At 47.8% G+C, this 22437-nt stretch overlaps 1 protein-coding gene across 1 annotated transcript in view; it reads right to left on the bottom strand.

The window, feature by feature from the left end:
* The window catches only part of LOC133344288 (opioid growth factor receptor-like protein 1), a 33768-nt gene extending 11844 nt beyond the window's left edge, over positions 1 to 21924 (bottom strand). The window contains 3 exon segments of the mRNA XM_061554381.1: positions 15684 to 15749; positions 18190 to 18350; positions 21840 to 21924. Coding sequence (XP_061410365.1) covers positions 15684 to 15749; positions 18190 to 18339 — 216 coding nt within the window. The 5' untranslated portion in view covers positions 18340 to 18350; positions 21840 to 21924.
* Between the last annotated feature and the right edge of the window lie 513 nt (positions 21925 to 22437).

The raw sequence follows: 22437 nt of genomic DNA, 5'->3' as shown, positions 1-22437 counted from the left end.
GGCCTGGGAAGGGAGGCGTGGCCTGGGAAGGGAGGCGTGGCCTGGGCGGAGCCGGCCACGCCAGAGAGACGAGATATAAGCGTGGTGTGAAGGCAGAGCAGGGCTGTTCCTGAGAAGAATGAAGACACCTCGTGAAGATGCCAGAAGAGAAGACCTACAGTGAGCGGACTGCCAGCAACCACCTGGCTGGGTCACGCTGGAGCGGCTAAAATACAATTGTGAGTTAGCTAGTGTAGGTCGGTGGTCACCACCCTATGTGTAGAGTAAGAGTAACTGTTGAGTAAACGTTGTGTTAATTAATAAATGAGTGTTGCCTCCCAAGAAGTGTGTGCGCCTAAATTGAACCCATTACATTTGGTGTCAGAAGTTGTGGAAAAATAAATATTGCTAGGTGTTATCCTAGGGAAGTAAAATGGGCACACGAAAAACAAATACAAAACTCATCTGGACGTCTTCGTACGACGGGGATGGTGTGACGACCGTCCTTCGGACAGCCCCGGGGATGGCAGCCCCGGTGACAGAGAGAGAGAGAGATGGCGCTGCACGCGGAGCGGCGGGACTTGCATCGCACTGCTGCTTCGCCGCCATCGGGAACGGAGCGACGGAGCCGCGGCGAGAGGACACCATCGTCGCTGCGGTGGCTGGCGGGGGAAGCCCGGGCATGCGGGCCACGCGGTGGGCCCGCCATTTCGGCGGCTGGTCGGGGCGCTGTTCCCGCCAAAACGCCGTTCCCGCCATTTCGGCGGCTGGTCGGGGCGCGGTTCCCGCCAAAACGCCGTTCCCGCCATTTCGGCGGCTGGTCGGTGCGCTGTTCCCGCCAAAACGCCGTTCCCGCCATTTCGGCGGCTGGTCGGGGCGCTGTTCCCGCCAAAACACCGCTCCTGCTGCCGAAATGCCGCTCCCGCCGACATCAACGCCTGCAGAGGGGGAGTTCCAGCCTTCTGCTCGAGCGCGAGAGGTGGATGGGTTCGCAAGAGCAGGCCGTGTTCACCATCAAAGATTCTTCGGGCCGTTCCAGTGCTCCACCTTGCCGCCCTCCGCTATTCACAGTTTGCCAGGCGAGTTGTGACTTGACAAGCACCCGGCCCCAATAAAAATAATAATAATAACTTCACCCATCTTCCGTGTGCCGGGTTGCGATCGCGGGTGTTTTTTTTTTACTCGCTGGGTTGCGGAACGTGTTCGTCCGGTTGTGTGCGTGAGAAATTGACGCGGCGACCAGTGTTTGTTGTTAATTACGGCGTCGAGATCGGTATCTTCTGGGGGTAGTTAATGATTAATTCGTTGTTGGTGTCCCGAGCTCCGTTGATATCCTGTATGTTGCCGTGTTAATGACTCGTGTTGTTACATCGTTGTGTTGCGAAATCGCCATTGTTATTGTGTATACTGTATGGAGTTTCGCTCGTGATTGTCACTTGTAACTGTCAGAAACTTTGATCGTCATTGTTGCCAATGTACAGACCGTATGGAGCTTTGCTTGAAATTGTTAACAGTGTATGGACTGTTGGGTACTTGCTGGTGATTATTTACTATGTACGGATTGTCTGGAGTATTGATTGTGTGTGTTGCCATGTGGGGACTGGATGGAACATTGCGCCAAATGATTGGCTGTACGAACTTCGTATACTGCATATACTGTATTAATCAATTCGGCGATTCTTGGCGTTTGTGTATAGTTTTTTTTTATTCGAATGCCCTGAGTCCCATGGTTAATGTTGAAGGGGATTTTGAAATTACAGGTTCGGTTTGTTTCAAACTCACTGGTTGGTTCCTGTCCGTTGTTGCACAGATGATGTCTTTTGTGCGGGAATGCTCCTTGTGTTCTACATGGATCGGGGGTGCGTTTCCGTTAATTGCCGTAAAATTGCGTTGCTCTCTCCACTCGGTTGGTACAGCTGCATTGCTGCAATGCGAGTCTCGGAGATGATGTGTACGGATACGGGATGTGAGGTGTATTGTTGTGACCATTGAATATTCGGGATCGTCACAAATTGTGCGTACCTGTTCGGCATTGGATCAGTTCTGTGGGGGATCATAATTCAAATTGTATGTGTTGTGATGGTGTTAAATTGCGATGGTGACATGCTGCCAGGGATTTGGAATTGTGGTGCTGGCTGTCACTTATCTTGGGGCGCAGATCCTGACCAGGATGGCCCAGTGAGTGTTGCGTGTCTAACATGAACGTTGTGGTCCCGTCATGCAATGGCTGACGGCTTGACCTGACAGCCCGGAGATTGAAACACTCCGTGGTATGTCTAGCCTAGTGGGCTGTGCGCTCACAGGGCTCGGAGAGTGTGGTCCCGTCATGCAATGGCTGACGGCTTGACCTGACAGCCCGGAGATTGAAACACTCCGTGGTATGTCTAGCCTAGTGGGCTGTGCGCTCACAGGGCTCGGGGAGTGTGGTCCCGTCATGCAATGGCTGACGGCTTGACCTGACAGCCCGGAGATTGAAACACTCCGTGGTATGTCTAGCCTAGTGGGCTGTGTGCTCACATGGCTCGGAGTGTGTGGTCCCGTCATGCAATGGCTGACGGCTTGACCTGACAGCCCGGAGATCGAGACACTCCGTGGCTTGTCTAGCCTAGTGGGCTGTGCACTCACATGGCTCGGAGAGTGTGGTCCCGTCATGCTGTGTCTGACGGCTTCACCTGACAGCCCGGAGATCGAGACACTCTGTGGCTTGTCTAGCCTTGTGGGCTGTGCGCTCACATGGCTCAGGGAGGGTGGTCCCGTCATGCTATGGCTGACAGCTTGACCTGACGGCTCGGAGGTTGAGACCCTCTGAGGCGCGTTGAAACAGTGGGCTGGAGATTCGTAAGGTTCGGGTGGAGTTGGCCTGTTACGTTGAGACTGTTTCCCTCAGTTGTTAGGGTGCATGTTGTGCAGTGAGTGAACGATGGGTCGTCTCAGCTCGGTCGGTACAGCTATATGCTGCGATGCGAGTCTGGGAGAGAGACTGGGTCGTCTCAGCTCGGTCGGTACAGCTATATGCTGCGATGCGAGTCTTGGAGAGAGACTGGGTTAAAATCCCACCGATATGGCCGACGTGTGCTACTGGTTGTGACGCCGCGTCGGAAAGGCGGTGGGGTGGTAACATGGAAATTCCCCCCCCCGATATGGCCGACGCGTGCTACTGGTTGTGACGCCACGTCGGAAAGGCGGGGGGGTGCTAACGGGTGACTGTCATTGCATGCGTGATTCTAACGGGGGGGGGGGGGGGGGGGGGCTGTGCTGTAGCGTAAGTGGGTTAGCCAGTTTTCATGTATATTTGTTGTTAATTCCCTGTTTTCTATGCGGTTCCCTTTTACCCTCGTCGATTCTGTATATATTACGTGATTGTATTTCTTATCGGTCGCCGGTCATTTATTGATGTTGCTGGTTCGGAGGCACACCTTTTCGATGTTCACAGTTGTGTTACAGCCGGGGACGGCTGTGTGTTTATACAGGGGGGGGTGATGTAGTGACAGAACGGTCACTACTGTGTTGGCCCGTACGAGGGCTGGGGGCCCCAAGGGGGTGCCTGGGGGGTCACGTGCTGGAGGGATCCGGACCTTCCCAGAGGTGGGGGAAGTGAGGCGTGGCCTGGGAAGTGAGGCGTGGCCTGGGAAGGGAGGCGTGGCCTGGGAAGGGAGGCGTGGCCTGGGCGGAGCCGGCCACGCCAGAGAGACGAGATATAAGCGTGGTGTGAAGGCAGAGCAGGGCTGTTCCTGAGAAGAATGAAGACACCTCGTGAAGATGCCAGAAGAGAAGACCTACAGTGAGCGGACTGCCAGCAACCACCTGGCTGGGTCACGCTGGAGCGGCTAAAATACAATTGTGAGTTAGCTAGTGTAGGTCGGTGGTCACCACCCTATGTGTAGAGTAAGAGTAACTGTTGAGTAAACGTTGTGTTAATTAATAAATGAGTGTTGCCTCCCAAGAAGTGTGTGCGCCTAAATTGAACCCATTACACCTGTATATTATTCTGGGCTAACAAAATAATGGCTTTCCTAGGCGTCTCATTCACAGCAGTAACAAACAGACCATACTATTGTGCGGGAGCTGTTCATAAAAACAAACCCACATTTGGTTTTGTCCTCTGCCCTCAAACCAAAGAGTTGAATGTGTTGAGGACAATATAAAGGTAAATATATGTACACTGCCCTTGGTAATCCCTTAGCATGGCAAATACAAGCCAGTCCCTTGAGTAGGTTCCTTTCGCAATGTTCCTTGGCCTCCTTGGCAAATACAGCATAATTAGGTCTCTCCCTTTGGAGATATTTACATGAAAGCAGTAATATGTGGTAATCGCAAATTCACAGGTGGTGGAGCATATTGGTATTACGTTGACAATGGTGTGGCTACTATTGGAACTATAAGTGATGTAACGTGATTTTAAGCGCATGCAACTTCGTCTGAACACTTAGTAATGCAAACATAGCCATCACTGCAGTCTGAAAGCACTGCATGTTTGTTTTAAACTTGTTTTTTACTTGCATAAATGAATGTTGCATACCAAGGAATATTTTTGAATGATTATCTTTTAATAGTGTTATCATCTTTGTCAATCCACAGCTGAAGCTAATCCCCATGTCAGTTATAGAGGTTGTTTGATCATACTCCACCATACTGGTCAGTATGGGTTGGTGAAGTGAGGGCCAGCACCAGTTCAAATATCACTCTCACCGAATGTTAGCCTTGACCAAGGAATTTCCAGGTTCACAGCGCGCTGAACACTACACCACAGCTGCCCCCCAACATGAGATATATTTTATCGTACATGTGTAGTGACTGTACTTGTCACTGTGTGGTGCCAGGACTTGCGAAGTCACGGCCGGTAATGTTGTCATTGAGGGCAGCCCGGGTTGCAGACTGCAGTACAGTACCAACACTAGCGGTGGTTGGGTGAGTGCTGGTTAGCGTGGAGGCACCGCGAGCAGTGTGCGGTGTCGGCTCCCAGTGAGGGAACGAGAGCGTCAGCCAGCCAAGGTTACTCTGGGGCATGATACTCTGGCTGACCTGTTGTTACATGACCAGACGATACTGGAGGGGGGCCGAGGGGCGGTCACGTGGTCCCGGAGAGCTCTCAGGAACATTCCAGAGGAGCCTGGGAGGTGGGCGGGGCTAACGGCGGAGCCAGCACCAGCCCGGACGCATATAACGAGAGCTCCGTGAGGAGCTTGGGGTTGGTGTTCGAAGATCCACGTCAGGGAGAAGAAGCCTCTAGCCACGCAGTCCGGGAGACCGAGCGTAGGTTGTGTTATGTTCGTGCTGTTGTGTGAATAAATAGTGTTGCTCCCAAGATCACATCTGCGATTCAGTTTGACTCACTACAACTGGTGTCGGAAGTAGCCAACTTGCTAGGCTATAGCTAGCGGTAGACGGAAGATGTCTACACGTCGCAGAGTTCGCGTGCGAGCGTCGGACGACGAAGACGACGACGAGCTGATTCCGCCCACGGCCGCCGAGAACGAAGCGGAGACGCTGCCCCTGGAGCAGGGCCCAGCCGGGGCACGGGGCGCCTCGCCTCGCCTTCTGTTGAGGAGCTCGTCAGGGACGGCGAAGTTAGGGGCGGCGGAGCCGTCCGGGCGAGGCGACTTGGCCGCCACCTCACAAAGGGCGGGAACGCCATTGCTGTTGCCCGCAGGCACTATTTTGCCGCCGTCGGGGAGCGCGGAGCCCGCCAAGCTTGAAGCGGGAACCTCCTCGTCATCTGACGTCCAGTCCCTCCGCCGTCGGCTGCCCTTCATTAAATAATTTGTGGCCTCCAGAGGAGATTGGGTGGCGTTTAAAAGAAAATTCCTCACACGAATGCCGACGTGGCGGGGTGGTCGGAGGCGGATGCGCTGAAGGCGCTTCCCGCTGCCCTCAATGACGATGCTTTCGCGGCGTTCCTCGCCATCCCGCCGTCCTAGAGGTCGACCCTCACACGCAGGCGTTTGACCAGATGGCCGCCACTTTTGAGCCAAGGATCTTCGCACTGTACTTCCCGCCAACGGCGGGGACGTGTCTTCGCTCAAGATCACTAGGTGTATCCACGCGCAACAGACCCTGCAGCGTGACAGGGTGTTGGTGGCGTGCTCCGCGTCTTCTGCGGAGCCCGAGGGTCACACGGTCGGAGAGGCCATGTCCGCGTACTCGCTGCATTGGTGGGGCGCCGATCGACGGGGCGACGGTGATCGGCGGCGGGACGACCTGCAGCGGGCGAGGTCTGCTTCGTCCCATTCCAGTGACGGACGAGTCACCTGCTACAACTGCGGCCTGCCGGGGCATGTCCAGTTGGGCTGCCGGGTTCCTCGACGGCGGGCCTTGGGACGTCCGCCTTCCTACGACTCCATCCCCCCTAAGGCGAGTCGCAATGCACCTCACACTCGGCCCCAGGGTTCCCTTCATTCATGGGGGGGATCCGGTGTGCGTCGGGGTCGCGCGTGTGTTCGGGGGGAGTCGGGTCGTGTTCGTGACGCGCGGCCGCTCCGACCTGATCAGTGGTCGGAGCTGGCAGGTCGTGTGGTCACGGCAACCACGGGGTCATCGGCCGTGCTCGGGTTTGTTGAGGGAATTGAGGTGCGGATGCTGGTGCGTCCTCGACCATTATATCCGAGTTGATTCATAACATTTTGCCATGCCGCCGTTTATACAAGTCCTTAACACTGGGTCGGACACTACGATTATTCAAGAGGGTTCCGTGATCGCTCACTCGTCCCCAGGGTGTCCGAAAGCGGATGTTGTGGGAAACGTCGGGATCGGCGTTCAATCTCATGGACCTCCGGTGGTCGATGAGGCATGGATCGACAAATTATGTTCGGAATGCGGCGATTTGTCCTCGGGCTAAACGCGGAAACTAAGGGCGCTCTTGCGGGAATTTTCCGACATTTTTAGTAAGTCGAAATTTGATATCGGTCGGATATCTCTATTGAGCTACCGTATTGACATGGGTAATGCTGCCCCCATTCGCCAGAATCCTTATCGCCGAGTCCGGCTGAGGAGGACCATGTTCGTGTGGCGGTGAATGAAATGTTGGCCGCGGATATCATTTCGCCGTCAACCAGTCCATGGGGGGCTCCGATAATGTTTGTTAAGAAGCACGACGGTAGTCTGCGGTTTTGCGTCGATTTTGGGAAACTTAACAAAGTGTCAGTCGCGGATGCCTACCCCCTGCCTCGCATGGACGCTCTGGCAGGCGCGCGGTATTTTTCAACCCTTGACCTTTTGTCCGGGTTTTGGCAATTTCCGCTTGACGAGGCCTCGAGGCCCAAGACGGCTTTTCGAACACCCCAAGGGCTGTTTGAGTTCAACCGACTTCCAATGGGGCTCCATTCCGCGCCTGCCACTTTTCAGAGGCTGATGGCATTGTTTTTGGCGGGCCTCCAGTGGGATTCGTGCCTGATATATTTAGATGAGGTCATCATTTTCGGTCGCATGTTTGATGAGCATTGGGATCGTCTGCGGGCTGTTTTTGTTAAGATGCGCGCCGCCGACTTGAAGTTCAAACCCCAAAAATGTCATCTGCTCCTAAAATCTGTCCGTTACTTGGGCTTAATAGTCAGCGAATCGGGCATTGCGATTGATCCTGAGAAAACTGCTTGTGTTCGGACGTGGCCGACACCCACCTCGGCTTGCCTCTTATTATCGCTGGTTTGTTGTGGGGTTCGTGTTCATTGCTAAACCTCTCCACGCCTTGATGGCCAAGGGCAAGAAATTTAATTGGGGGGAGGCGGTGGAGGCTGCGTTCCGCTCTATTCACGATGGCCTTGTTAACGCTCCTCCCCGACGTTATTCCGACTTTTCGCTGCCGTTCATCTTGGACACTGATGCCAGTAATACCGGCATTGGTGCCGTGTTACCTCAGATTGTTAATGGCGTGGAACACGTGGTTATGAATGGCAGCAGGGTGCTGTCTCCGGCAGAGCAGCGGTACTGCGTTACGCGCCGCGAACTGTTGGCCATTGTCGTGTTCGTGCAGCAGTATCAGCCGTATTTGTACGGGCGGCACTTCGAAGTGCGCTCGGACCACGCGGCGCTCCAGTATGCGTTGCGTGTGGACCAGCCCTCGGGCCAATTATCGCGCCGACTTGAAATCCTACAGGATTTTTCGTTCAATGTCACATATCGTAAGAGAACTCGCCATTCGAATGCCGATGCCCTCTCGCGATTGCCAGCGCCTGGGGAGTGCGCATGTTTTTACGGTTCGGGTCCCTGTCGGCCATGCGGCTCAACCTCCCCCTCCCCTCTCGTTGCGTCTGCCATGAACGCCGTTGAGAAGACGGGCGACGTCCCCGTCGCGCGTGATGCTCCCTTAGGTCTTGATTATGAGGTATGGGGACGTCGACAGGCGGAAGATTCATCCCTCCTTAAGCTGCGCCGGCGTGTCAGGGTGACCGCCGATGGTGAGACACCACGGGATGTGAATTTGTTTGTGCTGCAGGGAGGACTGCTCATGTATCTAGATGGAGGATTGCGCCGTTATGTTATTGTTGTCCCTATCGCCCTGCAGGGCGAGGTCGTGTGGGCTGTGCATAAACGGCTCTTGCACCTCGGAGTGCAGAAGACGCTGGCCGCACTCAAATTGGATTTTTATTGGCCGGCCATGGCCTCTGACGTTGAGGATCTACTTAAAGGCTGCGTGCAATGTGCCCAGCGCAAGCCGCCGGCGAGATCCTGTTGTCCTCCGCTGCAATCCATCCAGGTGTCACGGGTAAATGAAATTGTTGCCCTCGATATTCTCTGGCCATTTCCCATTTCGGCACGGGAAAACTAATATTTTATCGTGGGCGTCGAGTATTTCTCACGCTGGTCTATGGCTTGGCTGCTCCCAAATCAGTCGGCTGTTGCTATCACCGACGTGTTCCTGAATGGGTATGTCCTGGATAAGGGGGCTCCTGAGTGCCTATTGACGGATCAAGGTAAAAAAAAAAATTCCACGCTGCTGCGTGAGGTTTGCGACCTGCTACGTACAAAGAAGGTATGCACGTCCCCGTACCACCCGCAAACTGATGGCATGGTCGAGCGCTCACACCGGACTCTGACCGCCATGTTGAGTCACTTGGTCAGCGAGTCGCAGGTTGATTGGGATTTGCATATCTCTGCGGTTCTTGCCGCTTACTGGCTGACCCCGCACACGTCTACTGGCTACTCTCCCTTCTTTTTGATGTATGGTAGAGAGTATAACCCTCGCATCGATGTACAGTTTCAGGCTGTGCCCACCCCAAAGGTATCCAAAATTTCCGACTCAATTCAATTCACAATGGGAAAACTTTCTGAGGCGCAGGAAGCCGCCAGCGTTAACTCTCGGGCCAGGCAGCTGGCCAACGAGCGGCTCAAAGGTGGGCACGTTTCCCTGCATGATTGGTCGCCGGGTGACAGGGCCTGCTTGCATTGCCCGCAGGTGCCAGTGGGCACGTCACCTAAATTGCTGCAACCTTGGAGAGAGCCGGTTGATGTCGTTCAGGTCGTGACGCCCTAATGTGTCCAGGTTCGGTTTGGTAAGCGGAACTGGTTTGTCCACCCCTCTCGCCTGAAACCATTAATCATGCCGTGCGAGTTTGTTTCATCTCCATATCGAAGGGGCCGAGTATCGGGTGTGCCTGACGAGCTGGGGCGTGCGTCTGCCGATGCGGTTCCTCAGGAGACTGTTTCTGTTCCATCCCCAGGCACCGCGCGACTCATGCCTCACACGCGGCCGTTCGTGTCGGCCTCGCGGGCTCGGAAGGCCAAGGACTTAACGACCCGGCCTACTGCTCTGCATGAGGAGCCGGCTTCGTCGGGTCGATTTCTTGCTCCCCCCGGCCCTCCCAAGGCGGTCGAGCCCAACCCGTTTGGAGGACTAACGTCATGGACTTATTCAAAGACTTGTTTTGCATGATCCCGCACAATGCACACTCCCACACCGTCATGGCCTGTCGCGCTCGCGTGATCCTGCTCGCCATCGAGATCACAAGCATTGTTACACGTTGAGGGTGGGAGATGGTGGTTGTGGGGATTTCGTGCGCCGCGGTTGCCGGTTTGACCGGTTGTTTTTTTGTCTTGTTGTCATGCGTATATATTGTACAGTTGGGTTGGGTTATTTATTATTGCCTTGTTATGTTGTTGCAGCACACTTGTTGGTTATGTTAGTTTACGTCGGTTGCTTGCTTTGGGGGGAGTTAGCAGCCAGGACGGCTGGAAGATACGTAGGGGGGGGGGGGTGATGTAGTGACTGTACTTGTCACTGTGTGGTGCCGGGACTTCCGAAGTTACGGCCGGTAATTATCATTGCGGGCAGCCGGGTTGCGGGCTGCAGTACCAACACTAGCGCCGGTCGGGGAGAAGAATCCTCTAGCCACACGGTCCGGGACCCAGCTTGTGGTCCGGACCGGGATAGCAAACCGTGTCTAGTTCTACCGTAGTGTGATTAGATGGGCATTCGATACCAGAGCGTAGGTTGTGTTATGTTCGTGCTGTTGTATGAATAAATAGTGTTGCTCCCAAGATAACGTCTGCGACTCAGTTTGACTCACTACACATGCATTAACCACAAAAGTGAAAGCACCTTAAACATGGACCTAAACCTGTAAATCCATACAGTTTACCCGTATTCTTGCACAGGTAAACTGAGTTCAGGTTCATACACCGTACAGCCGTTTCAATACGGGCAAAAATGTGTTTGTCTATTTGTTTGTGTTTCTCCGTTGTGATGGGACTTTGTAGGATGAAACGTATAAGGACACGAGGTAACAAATCAGGTCTGAATTGGTCTGTAATAACGTAGGCACCGATAAGGGGTTGACAGGTATGTGGATCCTAAAATAGATGAGCCAATTCCCTACAAATATTACCCGTTTCAGTTTCAGTTTATTTGGTATAGCCCTGTGAGCCATCCGGCTCTTGAATCGGGTGCAACCGCAACAAAACAAAAAACACATGAACAAGAAGACATCTTAAAGTGACTATGCGCAAACAGAAAAATCCAGGAAAAAACTGTAAAGTCTTCCAGAAAAAGCACCGTACACCAACTGCTGTGTGCAAAAATCCCAGTGGGATGCAAGTTAAACAACAAGACAACTTAGATTAAAGCCATCAGTCTAACTCCATACTACAACAAACAAAACATGGCCAAACCAAAAAAGCCATAAGCAATGTAGCAGTGATCATAGGAACTGTGACCGAATTTTCACAATAAACAACATGTACCACCAAACCCTGTAGCCATAGCTGACTGCATGAGTCACTCCACAACAGCAGGAGCATCAGTAGGAGTATTAACATTGTTCAATGTACCTTTAAGATCAGCACACTAAATCAAAACACAAGATCATACTTTACAGCGGTCACCGGGAGCGAAAACATTTTATTTTAAGCCACTGAATAGCAGTGGCAGATAGGGGTGTAAAACTCCTCTAGAGCAGTTTTGAGTGAAGATCTCATAGGTAGTGATTCAAGTTGCAGTTTATTGGCAATAGCATTCCAGACCCTGGGAGCATCAATAGCAAAGGCCCTTCCTCCAGTATTTGTACGGCAATAAGGAATGTGAAGCTGGTAAATGAGCGAAGACCTTAGGTCACATTTGTTCCTCGAAACAGAGAGGATATACAGCAGGTAGTCTGCCAATTTTTTTGTAAGTATATCATTAATAAATAAGATCTGGTGCACAAGCCGTCGAACATTGAGATATTAAGTTTGACCCAATGTAGAGATAACAGTGGTGAGTTCTATATGGGCAGTTCAATGCAAATCTTAAGGCCGAGTGATAAATTGAGTCAAGCTTCTTCAGTACAGTACTTGGGGCTGATTTATATACGATGTCACAGAAATCAAGTAGAGGCAGTATGGTAGCTTTTATCAATTCCAAAACGGAACAAAGGGGGAAAGCAGGATGACCCCAATATACTTATAGATCTTGACTTGCTCTATTTGATCATTATTTAAGGAATGTAATTGGGGAAAAATAACTTCCTGCTTTAGCCCTGGTGAGAAGCATAGCACCTTGGTTTTGGAGGTATTCAGGACTAGTTTAAGAGCAACTAGCTGATGTTGTAGTTTGTTGAAATCACCCTGGAGCTTAGCAATCACGTCATCCGGAGAGCGGCCAGCAGTAATCAGTATCGTGTCATCTGCAAAAAGATTTACCCTGGAATGATCCAGGTCAGTGCCCAAGTCATTTACATAAAGAGAGAACAAGAGGGGGCCGAGGATGTTATCTTAACACTGTTTGACCTCCAACCAACTGTGAATCTGTGAATACAGTTTGGGTGCGAGAAAAGAGGTAATTTTCTAACCATTCTACTGCATGTTTGGATAAACCGAGGCAACTTAGTTTACTAAGCAGGATGTTGTGGTCGACTGTATCAAAGGCTTTGGACAAGTCAAGAAAAAGACTGGTGCAGTACTGCTTATTATCAAGGCTACTGTAAATGTGATTCAGAGTCTAATGCAGCAGATGTGGTGCTGTATTATTTTCGGAAACCAGATTGTTTTAGATGTAATAGATTGTTGTCGGACAGGAAATTGATAATTTGGTAGTTTAATAACTTTTCAAAAATTTTCATCAACGGGGACAAAATTGAGATAGGTCGGTAGTTATTTGGATCATCTTCAGGGCCCCCTTTGTGAAGTGGACTAACATAGTAATTTTTCCATTCTAGAGGAATTGATGCTTCTTTGATGGACAGTTTGAAAATATGGGCTATAGGTTTGTATATTAGGTTACCAACATTTAGCAGAGCAAAGACAGGAATACTATCTGCTCCGGTAGAGGAGGACCCTTTGAGGTAGGACAGTTGTTTCAGAATATTACTTTCATGGATTGGCTGAAAACTAAATTCGCTTAATGTTTGGACAGGGGTGTAGGAATTTGCATGAGCAGGGGTGACTCCCAATACATTATCAAAAAGGTTACCAGCTTCAGAAAAATGGAGGTTAAAATTGTCAACTATTTTTTTGGGCTCTGAAAAATATTCCCCATTTCGGTAAAGCTCAACGGGCAGATGATCTGTTTTGGATGCCTTTTCGATACATTTGATTGTTTTCCAGAAGATCCTGGCATTTCCATGCGATTCCAGAAGAGTGGAGGAAAAGTAGGCATCTTTTGCATGTCGTATTTTTTTGACGCATCTATTCCTTAAAATCCTGTATTCTAGCCAGTCATTGACAAAATTACTTTTGTGAGCACATGCCCAAGCCTTGTCCCTAGTTTTCATGAGCTTAGTAATCAAAGGATAATACCATTGTGGGCAGTTGCCTTTAGTTTAAAATCTAACTAACGGAGCATGTTTGTTAAGAATTTGGAGAAACGTGCACCTGAAGGTCTCCCAAGCCGTAGTCAGGTTGGGGATATCACCGACCCTGTCAATATCTGAGTGAAGCACATCATTAGTAAATGCCGAGAGCTGAAGTGTCTCATGGAGTGCTTCTCAATCAATTTAGGGGGGGCTTTGGGTCTGGCTGATGATCTCACCCCAAATATGAAGGAGTGATCACTAAGAACACCAGTCAGTGCGAAATTGTGAGGGACATTTGTCAATAGGACGTCAAGCAGAGATGACTGTCCTGGATTTTTCAGGTTGGGTCTTATGGGGCCATTTATTAATTGAAACAGGTTAAATTCATCTGCAAAATGTGCGGCCACGGCCAGCGGGTTTAGCCAATTCCAATTTAGATCACCCACTAAAACCATTTCACCTTTAGGGAGGCCCCCAAGAAGCTCTCAGTGCAGATGCAGCTTCAACATCCTTCCCACTAGGCGGTCTATAGCACACACTACGAATATCTGTTGATTATTTGGCAAAGTTATTCTGAAAGCCAGACCTTCAAAGCAATATATTTTAAATAAGGAGTGAGCTGGTGAACGTGCAATAGTATTACGAACATAGATGGCAATTCCACCTCCTTTAGATCCTCGGTCAAGCCGAAAAAGATTGTAGTTGCCAATCGTAATCTGCAAGTCATTGATGGCAGGAGTGAGAAATGTTTCTGTTAAGCAAAAAATGTCCGGGTCCAGATTTGCCACTTCTAGTTTTAGTTGACTTAATTTAATCACAAGCCCAAGCCCTCTGATGTTGACATGTAGAATACCGACACCTTTCCTGCCAGAAAATTCTTCAGAATTATACGAGTTCTTTACATTTGGACCAGGATGAAGCTAAATACCTCCCTGAAATAAGAAAAGTAGAACTAATAGTTTCCACAGGTATTTTCTGTGAATGGATGAAGAGCGGCAAACCTTTGACAAATAGCAGCAGCTCGCAGATGGTGACATTTTTAAGAGCAGAATGCAGTTTGGAAGGAGTGCTGGTGAAGTAATGGGACAGAGATAGGGTTTACAAGGATACAATGATGGAGTGTAGAAGTGTCTATAAGTTGTTTCATTAGCAGGTGTAGTGGCAAATTTAGCAATAAGTATTGACGCGAAGTAACGCGGGTAGCCGTTTGTAGAGTTGAGTGTGGCACTAGATATGGCCGGGAGGGACAGCAGTGGGATACACAGCAGGAGAATTGACATCTTTAAAACACTAAATTTAAACACACACACAGCTCACTCACACGCAGCTCATTCTCACCCATTCTCACACACAGCTCACACTCATGCAGCACAACGCACACGCCCCCGCCATCTTGCTGCTGTTGCTGCTGCTGTTGCAGCTGCTGCTGTTGCAGCTGCTGCTGTTGCAGCTGCTGCTGCTGCAGCTGCTGCTGTTGTTGCTGTTGCAGCTGCTGCTGCTGTTGTTGCAGCTGCTGCTGCTGTTGCAGTTGCTGTTGTTGCAGCTGCTGCTGTTGCAGCTGCTGCTACTATTGTTGCAGCTGCTGTTGTTGTTGCAGCTGCTGCTGTTGTTGTTGTAGCCAATGCTGCTGTTTTTATTGTAGCTGCTGCTGCTGTTGGTGTAGCTGCGGTTGTTGTAGCAGCTGCTGTTGTAGCTGTTGTTGTTGTAGCTGCTGCTGTTGTAACTGCTGCTGCTGCTGTTGTTGTAGCAGCTGCTGCTGCTGTTTTAGCTGCTGCTGTCGTTGTAGCTGCTGTTGTTGTTGTAGCTGCTGTTGTTGTTATAGCTGTTGTCGTTGTAGCTGCTGCTGTCGTTGTAACTGCTGTTGTCGTTGTAGCTGCTTCTGTCATTGTAGCTGCTGCTGTTGTTGTAGCTGCTGCTACAACAGTAACGCGAGGTTGCGGCAAGCGGGGTTTTCGCACACCCAATGAACCCAGCCACCAGAGTAGCAGCAGCAGCTGTAGCAGCAGCAGCCGACCCAACTGCAGTTGCAGGAGTCATACACGAAGCAGCCGCAGCTGTGTGAACAACAGCAGAGCAGCAGCGGCCGTGCGGCCTGGAGGCGCCGAGGCCTGAGGAGTAGGCCGCGACTAGCACCCCCTCCCTCGTTCTCACACGGCAGGCTTCGCAGCTCTCAACCGCCTCGCACACACAGCTCACTCACACTCATTCACACTCACTCGCACACACAACCCACACTCACTCACACACACAGTCCACACTCACTCACACACACACAGCTCAAAGTGCAAAGATAACTAAACTTCTGACACCTTATAAAATGGCTTTGTTGCAGGCATGCTGACTACCGCAAAAGCCAGTTCCCTGCTGCAGTTGTAAACGAAAAACAATTGAGAATTCAGCAACATGACGAGGAACTGAGATACTATTAAAGTAGACCCTCCTGTTCCAGTGCTATACCATTAGTTCTGCACCGTCAAGTGGCACAGTGATATATGATGCCCTTACCGGATAGTTACGTCGATACCGCTGCAGATCCTTTGCTGCAAACACGCTTCTCCCACACAAGGTTCTCTGTGGAAAGGTGTAAATTTCAGGCCGAGATTAGGGTTCAAGATTACGTTAATATCCTGAGTTTATCCACAACGCTATGGCCAGTAAATAAACTACGTGCTGAACTGGTCTTAACTTCACTAAGTCTCATCAACAGGGTGTGGCCAGTTAAATGCTGCTTCTGGATTGCCCAGTGATTTACACAAACGCCATTGTGGCTCCCCATTGTCATATTCAGCGGAGAACTTCAACATTGTACAAAATAACCCTTTTAGGTCACACTCTGCTCATGAAGCAGCAAGAAGCTGAAATCAATTCAGGGATTGCCATGTTTAACCAGGGCTTTAAAATAATGATCCAGAAGGTCCACTGATGGATGGACTCAAGTGCTATTGTAGTTTATGATGTACAAACCTTCCCCGATTTCTTTATTGCCACGTATATGGATCAAATTAACATCCTGAATTCACCTATCACACATACCAAATCGAACTTCTCTCAACATTAAATGGAATTTTCATGATTGTTGATGGGTTTTTTACAATTCAAGTTTACATTTATGACAACAAATATGTTAATCATTTAAAACATAATTGGAAAAGCTGTTTACGATAATGGAACACAGTGAGCGAATACCATCATCACAAAAGTCTATAAAATATCTACCACTTTGTGGAAGTCGGCAGTGGTTGTTCTATGAAGAGAATAGTCCACATACAGGAATGTGTTATTTCCATAACTGGCTCTGGGCCACGAAAGGTGAAAACCACTGCTCAATAAAATTGGGACACTTTGACAACTGATAAAAGTATTTTAGCAGTAATTTACTGTAGTAGTTATTCAACTGTCCGCTAATTGATTGAATTTCAAAATATACTTAGAAACGTACAAAAGTCACTCGGCCTTTGTCCATTATACAACAAAAACATCAGCAGCTTCTGAATGAATGCAGTGGTCCTCTTGTCTTAGGTGACCATCGAAATAAATTTGAGCAAACTGACTGGCATTTTTGAAAGTGAACTAAAACAAGATGACCAAAATGCAGTTCTTCACGAAATAGTTTTTATTATTTTTGCAGAAAGCACAAAGGCTCAGCGCTTTTGGTACACATTTTGCACGTGTTTTTTTTTACTTTTCTGGCCTACACTATTTTTATGTTATGATAGATTTTCTCGTCATTTACATATCTGCTTATTGAATTCAAGAACTTCATTTGAACTTTTGAATCTTGAAAAATTCTCAAATAAAGCTTGTCTGTAAATATGACATTAACTGAAAGGTAAGTGAAAATTCCAACACGTAGAAATATCGACTGAAATAAAGTAAACATGACAATTTTAAACACAACCAATTTACAATTCCTTGTCGGTTTTATCTGTGCTTTAAAATTAATGTAACAATAAAATTGGACGTGTATTTTAATCCATTTAGATGTATGACAAACATCTTAAGACAGAATGTTTAAGTTTAAAAAGTTGACAATACTTTAGTACATACAAAAATATATAAATTACCTGAAGCAGGGCAATGACGATTATACTTTTTGTTACAGTTATTGTATTCTATACTTACTTCTGCTCTTACATACCGCCAATTATCTTAATATTATTTTACAATGACACTTTTTTTTCATTTGTATTATTAATTTTTTTACTGGTGTGCCAATATAATCAGGAACTTTGTCTTTTTCATTACACGGATTACCCGTATATATAATATTAAAACTGTATGTATTGGTCACTACAAAAAAGCTTGTTTTCCTTATTCTGTGCCATAACTTACGTACTAAAGTCTTACGAGTTTACAGCGTTTTAATAATTAGTAAAATTCTAGAATCTGCTACTATCCATGTAGCATGATTATAACCACAATAATGTAAGAAACTGTTTCATTTATGTTCCACAAGCGTATAGTATTTTAAATAGATTGTTTAAAATGATACTAACAAATTACCGGTTAGTGGGTGTTTACGATGAAAAGCGTTTATTCAGCATTACAAAATAACCGGAGTTGCACCAAAAATAACTTTCCAAAGTCACACCTGTCTGCCCGTTCGCTTATCTGTATTAAAGGCGCTGAGTAAAGAGATAGAAATTCCACATTATCATGACGAGGTCAGGCACACATTCCCAACTCGACCATAACAATTGTAAACCAAAGCAACCCATGCACTTCCTATGACAAATACCAAATTATAAAAACTCACAATTTTTTTTTAAATGCATCGGCAATAAAAAAAATGTTAACACGTATTTATTCTATCTACGTGGCTTTACCGAAAGACCCAAAAGAATACACCAATTAAATCCCTCTCAACATCCCACATGGTGTCCCCGACCCTTGCCGCCTTTCCTGAGAACGTCCGCGGAAAAGCCTGCGCTAGGCCAAGCGCAGCAACCAAAGCATGGTCCGGCGAGTGGTGGCGGTGGTGGTGCGCGTACAACGCTAATTTTTTTGTAACCTCCGCCTTCTTTGGCCTCGAGTCCGTCTGCTGCGCGGCCTCGTCCTCGTCGCTCGTGTCCCACGTCGAGTCGTAGCCCGAGGACCTCTCCATGCGCGCCTTGAGCCGTGCCCGGAGCGCCCGGCCCAGGTCGGCCTTCCTCTTCCCCATGATAACGGTTCCTGCACCACGGCCTCGACAAACCTCGCTTTAGATTTCGTACAGCTAACGCGCACGGTTGGTGGTGGTGGTGGGGGCGGGGGTTGGGCAGGCAACGACCACCCCCCACTCTCCGTGCACGCGCGCCCATTGGTCGGGCTTCGCTTATCCGCTCTAGGAAATGTACGGCAAGCACGCTGTGCGGGGGGCGGGGCTGGGGTCCGTTATGCGCGCCTCAGTGCGCATGCGCGAAACTACGGTGACCCCACCCCCAACAAAACTGGGGTTCAAACTCTGGTTATTCACAATAATCGAGGTTTTTTTTATCAATTATTTTTTGGGTTATAGAAAAATGTGTCATGAAACCCGCCGCCACCCGGCACGGCCAATTAGTAAGGTGTGTCTGGTAAACAGTACGTGCCAATTCGTTACTAGTGCAGCAACACCGGTGTGTTGGGAGAGAAAGTCCAATCTGAGCACGACGTTTCGCCAGTAATTAAGAACCGGCATCATCATGCGGCAGCCAGATTTGTGGAGAAATCCTCCTGTTTCGTTCCTTAAATATGTTGTGGATTTGCTCTCCAACACACCGGTGTGCTGTACTAGTCACGAATTGGCACGTTCTGTTTACGTGACAAAGTTATTAATTGGCTGTGGCGGGTTTAACGACGAATTTATATTTACGCAATCTAACCCAAAAAAGTCTGCATTATGGATGATATCGGTCGGGAAAGCCTACGTGGTAAACAGACTGGTTAGTTTGCGGGCAAATTTAAAATTGGCCAGGCGTAAAACGCCCGCAGAGCACGGTGAATCTATACCGTCAGCCGGGGCTTCATTGCAAGGCGAGCGTGCGTGTGACTGTGGTCATCCGGAACAGACCGCATGACGGACGCGATACGCAGACCACGAATAGGAATGAGACAAAACAGCGACGATGCAACACTCCGCTGGCTCCTGACACGGTTATCTGGCTTGACCACAGCCTGAATGTGAAATTGTAGTTTAGTTGTTGCTCTGCATCTACATAAGAAAGAAAGCCATAAGAAATAAAGGTCCCTGGCGGCCCCTGATGGCCTTTGGTGCGGTCCCCAACAATATACAAAAGTGAAAACACCCCCCCCCCCCCCACCCAATAATCATCGTGCTGCTGTCAAACCCACAATGGTTTCAAATGTGTGGCGGCCCTCACACTGATGATGTCTTATTGGCAAAAGTTGCACACCCCCCCCTCTCTGAAAATTAGTAAAGAACACTGATTTACATCATCAGTCACAAGAGGCAATGCATCTCAGAGGATTATTTCTCTCTCACTTGGTTAAATAACTGTTAGAGGATGAATCTCATCAGGATCTCATCTTAGTTAAGTAGATAATAACACAATTCTCATCTGGCGTGCGCTCCCAGCAATATGTTCAGGAGCGATATGCGAATGTTAATGTCTTTCTGGCCACGGCGAGAGGACTTTAGGACAGAGGGAGTTTGTAATTTCGCTGTTCCTCCATTGAAGGAGGGCAGACTACAATGGTTTATTATATGGTCAATAGTTTCGGTTGCATGGCCACAATCGCAATCCTTTGGCTTACCTACAATGCCCAGAGGTAAAACAACTGCACAATGAATTGACATCAGGTACGAGAGCAACGACTTTTAAAGCTATGATTTCTCTCCCACTTGGTAAAATAAAGAACTTAAGTTACTTGACTTCACAATGAAGATACAATGCAATGAAGATACATTGAATCTCAATGGTTTTTTTATCTGAATTAGTGATTGAAAGGACGTCAATTACTCAATGCATGTATTATGAATGTAAAAGGGAAATAAACTGTTCTTGTAAATCATAAGATCGAATCAATCTCAATAGGCTCTCACCTCTTTAATACAGAGCGCCATTCACAAGGGACAGTCTCAAAGGGTTCTCACCAGGGTTAAATAAAGGCAAGGCCGTAATTATAATACAAATTGGGGGGAACACATCCCCCCCAATATTCAAATATGCTCAAAATGTCCCCCCCCCCCCCCCAATATATTGCTATTAAAAAATGTATTGCTATGCTATGTAAATAAAACAATTTGCTAAACCTTGGCCACAATATCTGGACTTGTCTTCAAATAATCAATGCATACATTCCTGTTAATATGATTGTGGTTATGGTTGTACTTTATTAATCCCTAATCTCTGCCATTACATTCAATGAAACAAGAAATGGTAAAAAAAATAGTTAAAACAGAGCAATCTAATACAATACACTATTAGACATGATTGTAAAACATAAATAAAAAGTCCATCCCATGTGTTAGTCAATTTTTTAATATTTTAGGCAGGAAATGAGTTTTCAAATTTAGATATTTTTATGGGTTGGGACCCCCAGACATCCTAGAAGATTTTGTCCCCCCCATGTTGACTCCATGGTGACGGCCTTGAATAAAAGACACCAGAAATAACATCTTTTGACTTTTACACGTTTCGGTTCTCAGAGATTAAGTAACAACAGCCAAACTATTATGATGTAATCATTAAGTTATTATCGGTTTTATTTTATTTCATGAGATTAAAATGTAGTTTAAACTTCGAGGCAGAAAATGAGTGAAAGTTACAACACTTCGAGATTTATGTCCTTAATCTAATCAGTTGGGAACTCGTTGAGATTCAACATCTCTTTATGAAACCAAATAATAATACATTCATTATTGTAATCAATCGAGAACCCGTGATATTCATTACACTATATATTCATTCATTGTTTAACAATGTAAGATCGGAGCTATATTACACTTCTCTTTGAAGTGCTCTTTATATAACCACGAGAATCCTCGAGAGATGGCTTCACTCCTTTAACAAGGCGAGATAACATATATTAATTTTACATTATTACCCTTTCCCTAACCAGGAAAGAGCTTATATAAATGACCCAATTATTATTCTTTATACGGGTGAGAAATGTAATCTTCTTACTGAAAGTGAGACCTTCAGTAAAGTAGATAAATTTATTTTATTTTATACCTACGTGACTTTACTGAAAGAACCAAAGAGTAAAGAACGTAGATCAAGTATTAACGTGCATGGGATTTCACACCTCACTCATTATTTAAGTAAGGAAATAAATACATTTCACGTATTTATTCAAGAAGGTCTGCATCTCATGGCTCTTTTTCAGAAGAGTCCCGCCTTCCATTGTTTTCCGATTCATTTTCGAGCAGTGGGTCTCAGAGTGTGGTCCCCAGACGGTGATCCAGGTGAGCCACAGGCTGTGATACAAATGCAGGTTGATCCGGAAAATGTAATTTTTCGTATAAAATTTGTTTAGGACATTAATTAATATGTTACTTTAATTTTTAAATGAAGTTAGATAAACTACCCTGATTAAACTACCCTAGCCCTATGATCTAATTACTCCCCATTAAAAAAAAAAACACGTTATGGGTGCGTGTAAAAAATGTTTATGTTCCGGTAATATGAATCATTTGGTATGAGTGGTGTTTAGAGAGAAGTGCATGCGTTTTGTCACCAGGAGTGTGAGGCTGGGTGGTCCACGTAAAAGTTTGCTTCGGCCGAGTGGTCCACGGGCCAAACACGTTTTAGAAACACTGCAACAGAGGAATGTGTGTTCACTCCACCCATTTTCACTCACGCCATCTCGTAGTCCTCATGCTGTGACCTCATCAATGGGGCATACGCCTATTCACTTGCAACGGCTTAGGGACTTCACAACCCCTGCTGGGCCGGCTCCCCGTTGGCTCAATAATGCTGAGGGACTGGAGGAAGCTTACCCATTAATCAATGCTCAACTTATTATATACTGTATACTACGCCTGGCCTTGGGACTCACGTCTAATCGCAGTTGTATTATGTTTTAGTATGACGATGTGGTGCTGGGTGCCCTGGCTCACCATCATAAAAGTACCAGTTCAAACACAGCTCGGATGTTAACTTAGCCCATCATTCCTTCAGGGTAGATTAAAGCGAGTACCACTTTGTGGTACGTCAACAGTACCTCTAGAGAATGGCTTCCTTACCACATGAGTAATTTCAAGTACTGGCGCGAGGCCGGCAATTGTGATGGGCACTTTGTCATGCTTATATGAACATAGTGACCCTTTTTGTTA

Source organism: Lethenteron reissneri, chromosome 19 (genome assembly GCF_015708825.2).
Source record: "Lethenteron reissneri isolate LAM-NWPU_2019-01 chromosome 19, ASM1570882v1, whole genome shotgun sequence".
NCBI lineage: Eukaryota > Metazoa > Chordata > Hyperoartia > Petromyzontiformes > Petromyzontidae > Lethenteron > Lethenteron reissneri.
Note: the sequence above shows the minus strand (reverse complement) of the source record. Positions and strands in the feature narration are given on the sequence as shown.